This window comes from Motacilla alba, chromosome 1 (genome assembly GCF_015832195.1).
Source record: "Motacilla alba alba isolate MOTALB_02 chromosome 1, Motacilla_alba_V1.0_pri, whole genome shotgun sequence".
Classification (NCBI taxonomy): Eukaryota; Metazoa; Chordata; class Aves; order Passeriformes; family Motacillidae; genus Motacilla; species Motacilla alba.
This window is the reverse complement of record NC_052016.1, coordinates 94,894,001-94,907,131: the sequence shown is the minus strand read 5'-3', so window position 1 is coordinate 94,907,131 and position 13,131 is coordinate 94,894,001. Positions and strand designations below refer to the sequence as shown.

The window sequence follows — 13,131 nt, the reverse complement described above, 5'->3', positions numbered from 1 at the left end:
CACCTGAGCAGATGAAACTATGTTTTTTGCCTCTCAACAGCATGAACTGAAGCACCAATCAACTACTCCTGCTTTATCTGTGAGGCTTTCTTGTATCGTTTCTAGCAGGCTCAGTATCTCAGTATCAAAAGCTTTGTTGTCAGAAAGTTCTGTATTTCAAATATTAATTGGGCCAAGAACTGATTTCATGTTTTCAGACTCAAGAGTGTGTCTATTAAAAGCAAGTTGAGGTGACAATCCTCTCAAAATCCTAACACACTGCAACTTCCTCACACAACATGCTGACACCTTTCAAACTCTACCACCATCAGCACATCACTTCCCAAAAAACTCAGGGGAACATAAGGCTGAGTGCACCACAGTGAGCTGAACAATGCTTCCAGCGAAGCTGTAGCAGTGCTGGGACAAAGCTCAGAGACAGTTCCATCACTAATCTCCCAAAACACACCATTTGCAGAAACATACCCTCACTCCAGCATTCCAATTTTGCCTGGAGAGGTGAAGCAATGCATCACAAATAAAAAGAAAAATACTTAGGGAAGTCCAGAATGAGGGTAAAGAACTGAGATGTGCAGCACAGAAGACAAAAGCAGGATATAAGGGGAAGTTTGGGCATAACAGCATTATGGTTTCACTGAATATGCTCCCCCAGCCCTGCCTTTCACTGGGCAAGGATGCCTCTTCTGCCTTATACGCCAGTAACCGCCCATAAAACACAGGAGATGGCACAGACACAAAGGCATGAAACAACCAAAGATCAGCTAAGGGTTAATGTAGCGTGTCTCCACAGAGGAAGCAATAGTTTTGAAGGAAACAAAGAAAACGGATGTGTCGGGGGTACTCCAATTGTGACTGATGCAAAAATAAATAAACTTAAAACAATTATACACAAGACTGAATCACAGACACTCGTGATTTGTGTAGGGTATGTTTCAAACCAACAGATTTTACACAAGTTGGATTATACAATATTTTTGTTTACAAGGTCTGCTATAGAATAAACTCTATCAAATAGTGCCTTTCAAACAGCTTACATTTTAACATAGTGCATTAGACATCAAAAGGACACACAGCAGGTTGTGTATTTTTAAACGCTGCTTGATTCATCTTTTTCTTTTTATAGATTTCACAGCATAGCTGTATCTGAGCATGTAGCAAGTGACAAACCAATAAAATTCAGTTGTTCCAGACAGAAACAAATCCCGTGTTGATGACAGCAGCATGGGCATGGTTCTTCGGATCTGTGGTAACACAACATCGCTAATGCACTAAATTCCACTAAATAATGCACTAAATTCCACTAAATTGTCTAATGTGTGTCCTTTTCAACAAGTGTTGGGAGAGCCAGAGAGCTCCTCCAGCACATTTAGAGATGTTCCAGAGTCTTGAAAAAATTTAGGTGGGTCTGAACAACAACAGCGAATCCTATGAGAAACGTCATGTAACATCCTCTCCCTGTCACACACACACAGCATAGCAAAGGCTGATTTCCCAAACCAAAGAGAACAAAAGGTAAATGGCTGAACAATACCTATGAAGAAAGACCAACAATGCACCACATCAAATTGTTCAACAGCAGGTTAAACTTATGCCATAACTTTCTGGAGCCAAAGAGTCTGGAACCTCAAGCTTCACAAAACACATTTTTCATCAGCACACACAAAACAAACACAAGCATCACCACAACCCTTCATCTCCCATTGCTTTGCCATTCCCAAGTTGCACCCAGTGAGAGACCAGGCACCAATCTGCCTTCTCACTCACCATGTACCCACTGTATTCCTCACGCTCACTATTTTGCAAGAGCTTTCCCCACTCTACAGATTTTAACACACAAGAAAAACGTCCTTAAACCCAAGGAGCACGTAGTGTTTTAGTCAGAAAGAGGCCAGGTAGAAAGCAATCATGACAGAGGGAAAAAATGCTATTTTCCCAAACTTCACAAAACATTAACTTCCAGCTCTCAAATACTGAACAAGGAAACAGAGTCAGACATTTCCCACAAACTCATGCAGCATTTTTAAAGGTCACCCCACAGAAGGAAGGACAGAGAGCAAGCAGGCATGGGTGTTCTGTGGAAAACGATTCACTTGCAGAAATAAACCATAGACTCAGAGATGAAATGATGGAAAACCCACTGACTTCAGTGAGGACTTCCCCCTCAAAGCACTGGCTGCCAAGAAAATCTTTCTGCCGTACCATACCACATGGAGGAAAAATATAATGTTCAACAGTTAACTTTACCAGAAATTGTCACCAAGACATTCAGCCCTTCAAGTACATCCATTTGCTGGAATCGTCTTCGATTGATGAGTGGATAAACCTTCCCCTGCCCACTTCTATCTAGCAGCATCAGACCACTTTCAGTGCCCACCAACAAGTTCACTCCTAGAAAAAACAAAACCAGAGATCCAAGTTAGTAAGCACTTTTTCTCACATATTCTGAGGAACTGATGAGTGATACAGCAACTGTCTTGTTTCAAGCAGGTCCAACCACTGCTGATGGGGTCTCCATTGCCTGTAGCCTAAAAGATCTCCTGATGTATACAGAGGCTCTCTACACTACCTGCCCACAGTGACTACTGACACCAAACAGTGTTCAAGAGAGTAAGAGACTGGCAGACCATGGAGAGCTTTCTAGAGCACCAGCTCCCAAAAAACAAAGGCAGGCTAATGTTGGAAGGAGCATTGAGGCACAAAGTGGTATGCAAGCCTATGCATTCCAAAGATGTGTTAGCTGTTGTTAGTGGGGTGGTAGCAGGATGCTGTTGACAAGGACATGGCAATAAAAACAGTTCTCACTGGGAGAAACAGGTTGTGTTGCGGCCCTTCCACAAAAGGGAAAGCACCAGGTTTGTTCCCAGCATCACAACAATCTTTTCCATCTGAATGTTAAAACTAGAGGAACTACAGTAATCTTGTGTTTCCACAGGCTTTTCCTAAAGATCAAGCAAATATAGATGAGAAAAGTCAGTAGGCCAGTTTCTTTACACAAAGTTCCAAAGGTCCACTGGAACACTCCAAGAGTTCATAAAACCTTACTATTTAGAATCAATTACATTTTTTTTAATAGAATAGATATATATGGGACTAAGTTTTAAGTATCTATTAATATATTATCAGTCTTAAATTTCATAACTATTTATTTGCAATAGTGTTTAAGTCCAGAAGTTCACAAATTTTGCCGAGAGAGTTCAAGTACAGTATAGGAAATGGAAATCACATCAAATGTATGACTCACTTTATCAGACTTCCATGTTGCAATCTCAATAGAAAACTTGCCACGCTTTAGCACAATAAAATAATGAAGTAAGAAAAGTAAAACTCATGATCAGAGTTACACTGCTTAATGGTCTTAATCCCTAGTCAGACAATTAACCCCCACATACAACTATACAGGTGCCAATGGGCCATCTGGGCTGATCCCATAATGAACCTCTTCTGATGAAGAGCAGGTGGGCCCAGGGCCCAGGTGTGTATGTGTGTGTCTCAGAGCAGTCTGCACCTCCAGCAGCGATGTGCCTTCTCAGAGTACTGAAAAAGGGCATTATTGCTCACCTAAACACCCCCCTGGATACCAGGCATGGGAGAGGCTTGCAAAAAAGAGTGCACATTAAGCCTGATCCAGGGGCCACAAGGTGTCTCTGAAAGGGGAGAGGGTGTTAGGGTGAAGCAGTAACAATGGGGAAGGGGCTGAGCTGCTGGTGCTGGAACACTCTTAAAAGCCTCTGGGTGGATGAGAAAAACAGATGTAGCCCATAGTGAGCTCAGAAATCAACGTGCATTATCCTCTCTCTACCCTTTTCAGTAAGAAAACTTCAGAGGTCCCAGCAGTCCCAAGGCATCTTTGCTTAGATTTGCTGTTGTAATACTTCTCCTGGGAGACCTGTCACTCTCCAGGCTCTCCTTCAGCTGCTGACACTTCCTTCTTCCCTGCGCCGCCCACCTCTCACCTCTGCATCTCCCACATGGTTTGCACTCACTGGATCCCACCCCACAGCCCCCACGGGCAATGGCCATGTCACCCAAGAGCATTTCACACAGCCTATCCCTCTTACCGGGACAATCCTCAGATTGGGAAGTGGCAGAAGGAAGCAGGGAGAGTGAGCCGCACACAAGTCAATGCTTAGCACAGGCTGAAGCAGCACCAAACCAGCCAAGGAAGTGCCCAGCAGCTGGTCTCCTTCCTGCAGCACCAGTACCCACTGACTAAGCTGTAAGCTTTAACGTACATTTCTGCACCTTTTCCAGGGTGGGTCCAATCCAAAGCAAGCCACATGCAAACTGCTCCCTCAGGGTCCCTTCCCCTCCTTGTACATCAGGGCTCCATTGCTCCAGCCTCTACCCTCACCTCTCCTGCCACTGCCTTTCTGGTGCAGCTGTTCCTGCTTTGAGCTCTCACACACATCTGTCCCCAACCCCTACCCTCAGCTATGTGCACTTTAGATGAAACTAATGAGGTACTACACTGGTGGCAAGCAGAGCTTGTATTTTACAGTGCAGACACCCTCCTCACTCACAGACAGCAGAGCTCTTCTACTGCCACCCTACAATTAAGCAGTTCTGGTTTTTTCAAACACATGGAAACACCTCCTGAAAAAGTACAGGCTGTCTGTGGAGGCTGGGTGTAAGAATCTGTGTTACTGCATCCATGTAATTAACATTGACTTTCACCACTCAGAGCTAGAAGAAACAGCATCAGAGACCTAATGCAATTAGCAGCTTGCCAGATACTACTGGCATTACCAGTGGTAAAGGCAAAGCAAAGCAAAGCAAAGCAAGGCCTTCTCTTTTTGGATAGAAAGCATCACCATGAAATGGTTTCATTTTCTTAAGGCTGAAGGAAGGTAAACATTATCAAGTAAGCATGTGTACCAACTTGTACCACCACTGGTTTGGCCCTGAATGTTCAATGAAGGGCTGTGTTACAGCTGTAAAACACCTCTAGGATTTTACACCTATTCTTTAAACCAGCCTAACAGACAGATATACAGATCAAAGAAATACAAAATCATTAACACAAATTGCTACTGGCAAAACAAGGCAGATCAGAGAAATTATGAGTCATCTTTACTGACACCCTATGATTTCTTTCTGCCTTTGGCCTCTAAAGCAGTTTGAGAGTTTACATCTGCACAAGCCTTAACTTTATCAGAGAATGTTACACAGGAATTCAAGCAGAAATAGTGTTGAGGCAAAAATTCTTACCAGTAAATTCTGGAAATAAAAAAAAACCAGCAGATAGGAAGACAGAGTGTTGGGAGAGCTATTTCATTAACACAGCTTTGCAGGAAAGAAGACTGGGACAAAAGTGCTGTTCTGAGAAACAGGAAATGCTGGATATAACCCCAAAACAGAACTAAAGTCTTGGAAAGAGCTATAAAAAAATAAAAAAGAGAGTGGACTGTGTTACCTTTACAATAATCATATACCTTAGGGCAATGGCCAATTATCTTCTTCCTAAGTTTTTTAAATGACCTGCATGTGCATTTATAATGTGCCAAGTTTAGGGATACTAGATAAGTATGTATGTAACATACACAAGCATCAACCATAAACATTTAGATGATGAAAAAACTAATTCACAGATTCTGGCCAGGAAACAAAACAACACAGAAAAGCCCTTCACTAGGGGTTGCAGCAGAGATTCTACACTGTAGCAGGCAACAGGCACTGCTCAAAGCCTGATGAAGTGTGGGATCCTGACTGTCTGACACCAACACAAATTATCCCTAGTGACAAGAAGACCAGACAGACTTGGTCAGCTGACATCTCATACCCAGCTTCTCTCTGCAGTAATCACTCTTAACAAAGCTAAATCTCAGAATGGGAAATATTCCTCTATCCTTTTCTTTTCTGTCTTACTTCCTACATAAACTGATGACTGAGGCGACAAGTCATCTTACACAACACACCTTAATCAAGCCCTGCAACAATACATTAGCAAGAGCCTCAAGAAGATGATAATTTTTTTAAAGGATACCCCGTGTGCACCAGTTGTACACTGCAAGGATTACTACAAGCTCCCAAAAGCTGCAAGAGATGCACTAGCAGGGTTTAGAAAGGGCTGAAAAGGACATCTTGATGAACTTCATGAACCCTCTCCCAGACAACCTGTGACAGGAAAAGAGGACACAGCCTCAAGCTATGACAGGACAAGCTCAGGTTGGAGACCAGGAAGAACTTTTTCACTGAAAGTATGGTTAAGCATTGGAACAGGCTGCCCACGGAGGTGATAAGAGCCATCATCCCTGCAAGAGTTCAAGATATGACTGGATGTGGCGCATAGTGCCATGGTCTAGCTGATCCAGTGGTGTTAAGTCAAAGGCTGGACTTGATGATCCCAGAGGTCTTTTCCAACCTTAATGATTCTGTGATTCTCAGTCTAAAATGTGCCATCAGAAGCATATATGTACCAGTGGGAAATTATAACAAATCAGAAGCAACATACTGTAAAAAACACAATAATAATCAGGTCTTGCAACAAAAAATATGTAAACAAGCACTGAATAAATGCAGAGAAACAGCTACAGTTTTGGAGATACATTATCAAAGGCTGAAAGCTCCTACTGGCACATCTACATTTCAGGAATGGCAAGGTAAAAACACAGTTGCATTACCCCATAAGGCCGCACACAGTATCTCGGAATTGAATCTCTTCTTGTATTTGCGAATCTCTGGAGTGTCACTCTGTGGCCGTGTATTTGTGGGGTTCACATTGACAACTGATCCTTTCCGTGTAGGGTCTTGCCTTATTGCCTCTGATCTCATTGCTTCACTAGAAAATCCTACTGAAAGAAAAAAAAAAAGTAACGTGCATGTAATACCCTTCAAGTGCTGGAGTCTGGACATATATTTTTTACATCATACAAATCAAATCAGTAACTGAGAACACAGAGAGTCCTAATTTTTGTAAGAAATGTAAATGGAAAAAGAAAATAAATTATGCAATCCATTGCAAAACAAATAAAAAGCATGATGGTAACGTTCTTAAGTACTTTAAAGAGCCACTGAAGTCACTGAACCCTTTTTTAATTGTCGTCTTCAGCTACTTTACTTACCCACAGAAGTCACAGTTGTCCCACTAGATGGAGAAATCTGTAGTAATCTGGGGTCTATAAAAGGTGTAAAGGAGGAGGAAGATTTGTGTTTCTGGAGTGTGTTACTAGCGGACTGAGTCTGCAATGTAAATTTCAACTTTATTAATATTAATGACAATAAAAAGCATGGATAACAAACACCAACATTTTAAAGTCACTATGGAATTATGCTACAGAGCCTCCCCAAGCTTTTATACTTCCTTTATAGATACACAATGCACTGCAGGCACCACACCTGAGCTAGATACATATGCACACTGCACATGTTACAGCAAAATGCAATTAGCTGAATTGTCATCCCTGAACCTCAGCTGCTAGCAAAGCTTTTTAGTACAGACCACTACAATCAGGCACAAAGCAAGGGAATGTCTCTCCTTTTGAAAATCTGCTTAAATGTATGTAAACTATTTTATCTACAAGCTGCCCACTACCTACAATTTTTGAATGTATGAAGCATCTCCTGAATTTAGGTAGTTAATTAAATTAGGAAGTTTGATCTCTTGGCTTGTGCAACAAAATCAGAACCATCTGGGATCAAGCATTCACTTCTATGATGGACTATGTTTCAATGTTCGCTAATGTTCATTCTCCCTATTTTGTTTAACCTGAGCCTCTTGCCAGAAAGCTGCAGCAGATTCTTCCACCTTTATTTGACAAAGCAACATATTAAACCTGTATCGAACAAAGGGGCTCATTAGTGTGGAAGGTGTAGCAAACAGTGACATGACACTATGAGTATGTAGTGGATAAAATCACTGGTGCTTGTTGAGTTATGAGGTCTAAACATGAAAAAACAAAGAAAGAAAGAAGACAAGTGAAACAATGAATTGTTAAAAGTGGAAATGGAACAACTTAAAAACCCTTGCCAGTTTAGTATTATAGTGACAACATATCATACTGAAGCAGAATGGGACAAGTGGAAAACCAAAAAGTGTGTATATATATATACATAAAGAGTGTGCATGTGGCAAGTTATACCAAGCAGTACTGGGTTTTTGCTCAGTTTTATGCAAACGTTGTTACAAGACACTTCTTTAGCATCAACTAACCTTCAACCACTGATCTTCCTAAATCTCTATAGAAAAAACCAGCAATGGGTCTTTGGAGTTTATCCCTGCCCCCTGGACAGCCCAACACCAAAAGGCTCCTTCATCACCAGGCACTGCCACAGCCCCCACTTCCCAAGCTGAGTTAACTGAACCCTGCTTACGTATTGCTTAGACCAAAGTAATGAGCAAGCGTATCTCTGGATGAATCAACTGATCTCTATAACCTACAAGAGTGCACTTTTAGAAAGATCAAAGAACAATGAAGCACAGCTGGAAATGATGCATAAAGCTAAATGAATTTCCAGGAGGAAACTCTCCCTCCCACCCACCTGCTATGTGGTTAAGAAGCATTTTTGATTATGTGGTAAACATGTGCATTGCCATAACCTACCCAGCTCACTGCAACCTCTCCTCATCACACTTGCACACCTCCATGGCAGGACTCTACCCTGAGAAGCAGCAGGTTCTTTTCACCAAGTTTCGCTCGCCCTGTACCACCCCCTGCTTCAGAGGCTCTCCTTGTAAGCCAGGCTGGCCACCCAGCCAGGAGTGGAGACACCAGACAAGGCTCCCTGCTCACCGCTGGGGCTGGGAAGGGGCGAATGGCCCTTTGTTCATTCGCACATGTGTTAACTCCTCTGCTGCGAGGGGTTAACACAGTGAGGGAGCAGGCTTTCCCACCTGCACTCCGTAAAGGAAGGCACCGTCCTGGGATCAGCCCAGGACAGCAAGAGGGAACTTGGCAAAGCCTTCTCCACCTGGACATAATCAGCTGGTGGATAACGGTCATCTTTACACAGCTGCTTCTCAGAGTACACGCATACTTGGAAAAAAACCCAAATATTTTTGCCCATTCATTATTCCAAAATAACAATACCTCAGGCTTTTACAACCCTCCCAGGCAACACCTGATTTGTTCACCCAGCCCACATGGCAAGCTTTAGCAAGTAAAATCCCTCCACGGCCGCTTCCTCTCCCATTGGGTGAGTTTCAACAAGCAGCTCCTCGTGTGTGTGGAGAAACTGTCCAGCATTTACTGACAAAGCCAAAATTAACTGCTAATTCTGAAGAGGCACATTGCTTGCAATTAGCCTGCTCTCGGAATAAAACAGAATTAAAAAGAGTATCGGCTTGAAAATGCAGTAGTCAAGTTTAGTTTAAAATGAACGCCATGCAATTAATGACTCACTAAAAGGAAGCAAAAATAGTAAACTGGCAAGTTTGGCATGGGACTGCTCTAGAGTTAAGGGCTTCTTACACAGAACTGAAATGTGTTATTTGGGAGGTGGGAACAAAGGTGACAGAAAAAAAAAAGCAGGGGAGATTGGCTGGAGTTCCTTTGCAAACTAGCTACTAGGCAATGCTGCTATAACCCTATGAAAGCAGCCAGCTGTGGTGTAAGACATACCTCATTAGTAGTTAGCTTGTCCTGGGGTGTCTGTGGGGACATGGTGGGTGTCGGCTGGCTGGAGGATGGGGAGGAGGAGGTGGAGGAAGTGGAGGAGGAATGGCTTTGCTGTAAGAGATCTGGCAAGAGGTGAATGCGACCAGCAAAGCCATTGCTCTCATGATGGCTGGCACGCTTTTTGTCAACTGTACTCTGTAGAAAAAACAGGCACACTTGTCTTGCTCAAGTGCTGCTTAAAAGTCTATATCCCTAACAACCTCTCTCCTTCTCTCCCTCACTTCCTACCTTTTCACTTTTTTTTTTAAATTTTTAAAATAAGCTTATAATTCGTGCTTTGATGCCTGCATGGAAAGGGAAAGTGGGGAGAGCTACTAGAATTCATGAAATTCCCACCAGCAGGGAAATGCTTGGTTCATGTGGTTGACTTGCACAGCCAGTTCCACCAATTAAGAGAACAGCAACTGTGCTGCTAAGTCCAACACCACAACAGGGACAAGCACATTTTTGGGGGTGGGGTGAGGATTTTTTTCCCTATTGTTTTGTTTAAAACTGACTTAGACCCTATACAGATAGCAGTTTGGACTTTCTGGAGAATCCCTTCAGCTAACTATTTAAAACAATAACCATGAAGTCTTAATTTTCAAACAAGAGGACTCAATTAAGAAATTGGCATTCAGTTGTGAAACTCAGAAATGCGATTACTGAGGAAACTCCTATAAGCTAGCACGCTCATTAACACACAAGCTCATTTAAAAACAGGGAACCATTATGTTTCAGAGGCACAAGAATGCAGTATTTTCAGAATCAAAGGCAACAACACAACACTCTACTCTGTCCACATTCTCTGCCTCACCACCTATTTTGCTTCTCCCCCACACCAACTGTTGTGTGAATTTGCATGTATATGTGTGTGTATGTTATCTGGGTGGTCTGTATGCCCTAAACTACAGGTTCAAAACAATTTCAAAAAACCTTGAGTGCTCCCACCCCAGCTCCCTCCCAGCCTCACTCCTGAGACACATATTTGGTTCTGTGCTAAAACTAAACTAAGTTTTTGCTCCAGGTGCTTGCTCCACACACCTGCAGCTTTTCTACCCTTTTCTACCACAGACTTGGAGATATTCTGCATGGTGCTGCCATGAGTGTCACTGGAAAGCATGCAAAACAGAAGCAAGGGGTGAAGGGCTACTCTCCTCTTTGCATGCATCAAACATCTTGCTCATCTGAAATTCTCTACAGCTGCGTCTTGATAATACGAACAACAAATATAATGTAGAAACAGCATGGGTGAATGAGCGAGTGGGTTAATGAGCACAGAAAGGGAGCAGCACTGCACAGGGAAGGAAAAGCAATACCTGTCGAACAATTAAGGTGCCCTCCTTAGAAGGAGTCAAGGCAGGTTCACTCTCCACATCATCATGGACAATCATGGTTTTTACTGACTCTGTTTCACCATTGCTCAAGTTCAACGTTGACCTATTTGTCAGACAAGAAATAACTGGAGTGAGATAACATCACTAGTGCCCTGGCTGTCACTGCCCTGCATCAAAGCATACTCAGAATTAATTTGTATTGTGGCCTCAGTGAAGTATTTACATAAGCTGCCTAGAAAAGCCTCTCTATCAAAAAAAAGCAAGATATTGTTAAACAGTTTCTTGTTTTGTAGCAAATGAAGGGAGAAGAGGGAAAGGACATCGAGAAGACTATCCTTAGTGTTTGAATATATGAACATATGAGGCTGCTATGTCTTCCTCATGGATTGTAGCGAGCTGAAAGAACTAACATACAAGCCAAAATGCTAAGCTAACATCCTCTTCCTTCAATCCCCTATGAGGCAAAACAGATGCAAAACACTGTTAGAGGGACTAACACTGCTCGGACATCATCTGGTCCAGAAGTAGATTCATCTGCTCCTTCTTGCTCCATATCATCATCTTCCTCGTCTGTTGTCCCTGACTCCTCACTTGAGGATGAGTAATCCGTCACTTTATGCGGGGGTCGCACATCCTCTACTGCTCGCAACTCCTTCGCCAATGCAGTTAAATCCTGTTGGGAGAGGGAAGAAAAAAATGTTGAAACTGATGTTGGAAGTAAGAGAGAAGAAGAGCTTGCAAGACAAACCCACACGATTAGTGCCCGAGTTTGTTCACTTCCATGTTTCCATTGCCCCGGTAGTACTGTTTCCTTTTCCTTTTCCTTATCATTCCTAACAGTTACCAAAACTCACTTTCTCATAAATTCAAACACCAGAAGAGTCAACCAAAGGGGGTCTTGCCGTATCATAGAAAAATATGCAATACTTGAAACCCTTGATTTATGAATCTTGATTTATGACTGACTGCAGTATTATAGGAGATATGGCTACTGAAGAAAGCTTCAAGGAAAGACTGTGAAAACCCATTGAGTTCCCCAAGATACAACTGGACACAGAGCTGTAATAAATTGTAATAGCAGCCAGATGTAGAAAATGTCAGAAATCTTTCACAGAAAGTAGGAAAAATGTAAGGTCTTACCACTTCTCCCTGCACCATTCAGCCCAGCATTGGCACATTCAGGTCAGATGCACGATCATTGGTCCAGCCCCAGGAAGGAAGCACAAGATTGAAAGAGAGAAAGGCATGGATTAGGAAGGAAGAAGACTGGAGAGCAGAAATCAATCCCAGAAGCAGTGCAAAACAAAGTTTGCAGTACTGATGTACACAGGCAATTGCAGAGCCCAGAGCATGCTGCTAGACCCACAGTTACAAACTCAACTCCTGCTGATGTTCACCCTTGATGGCACTGAACAAAGCTCTCAGTGTACTTTCTGTCAATCTACCTGGAATAGAAGGAGGACAGGGGAGGTGGATGCAACTCACAGCAGGCTTGATAGGTCTGAAGACTTCCTTTTTCTCTTCAGGCTTTTTAGGTGCACTTTCATGGCGCTGTGATGGCGAACCCTCTGATTTGGATGATGCTGCAGGTGCCAAGACCCCAAAAGGAACACAGAACAAAGCAGATTAGGCAGGGAGCTAAAATATGTTTTCTTACTTCACTCTGGACTGAGGAAGAGATGTGAGATGAATATTAGGGGTGTCTGACCACAAGACCTAAGTTTCACTGGTTCACTACTACATTGTCCCTGAAGGACTACACAAAAAACACTGCAAGCTGTGGTTTGTATAGGTGCAACTGACCTATGTCTGAAGCCAAAGTAAACGGTCACAACAATTGTAAATCAAAGAGCCAAGTGTGGCCACAAGCTGGAAAACCTCCATCATCATCCAATCTAGCCCAGCTGAGACCTATCCATGGCAGTCTGCAACCTGTCAACAACCACCAAGGTGACAGGCAACAAGTATCAAAATGTGTCCTTGCACACATGAGGAAGGGAGGGAGCTGTGAAGGCATGGAGACTGGGCAGTTAGCACATAGGAAAGTGCAGCAGTGCCTGGATGGGAATTCAAGAACAATGAAACAAACAGTTTGACAATGATTTCTGTGCCTGCTGCCTTTCCCAAGCAAGGACGTATGGCCAAGAGGGTACAGGAAGCCAACCCATCTCTGACACTGCATGCTCAAAGATTGTTCCCTG

The 13,131-nt window shown here is 42.9% G+C and overlaps 1 protein-coding gene across 13 annotated transcripts in view; it reads right to left on the bottom strand.

Moving 5' to 3' along the window:
* MAP4K4 (mitogen-activated protein kinase kinase kinase kinase 4) overlaps positions 1 to 13,131 on the bottom strand; it is a 166,194-nt gene that overhangs the window by 13,422 nt on the left and 139,641 nt on the right. For 4 of the 13 annotated variants that reach the window (XM_038146475.1, XM_038146459.1, XM_038146493.1 and 1 more), the window contains 8 exons: positions 12,416 to 12,513; positions 12,071 to 12,079; positions 11,428 to 11,603; positions 10,913 to 11,033; positions 9,558 to 9,749; positions 7,062 to 7,179; positions 6,621 to 6,791; positions 2,245 to 2,388 (listed from right to left, as the gene is read on the bottom strand). In XM_038146475.1, the coding sequence (XP_038002403.1) occupies positions 2,245 to 2,388; positions 6,621 to 6,791; positions 7,062 to 7,179; positions 9,558 to 9,749; positions 10,913 to 11,033; positions 11,428 to 11,603; positions 12,071 to 12,079; positions 12,416 to 12,513 (1,029 nt within the window). The remainder of the gene's footprint in view (positions 1 to 2,244; positions 2,389 to 6,620; positions 6,792 to 7,061; positions 7,180 to 9,557; positions 9,750 to 10,912; positions 11,034 to 11,427; positions 11,604 to 12,070; positions 12,080 to 12,415; positions 12,514 to 13,131) is intronic. The other 9 variants (XM_038146501.1, XM_038146568.1, XM_038146551.1 and 6 more) reach the window with 5 other exon arrangements.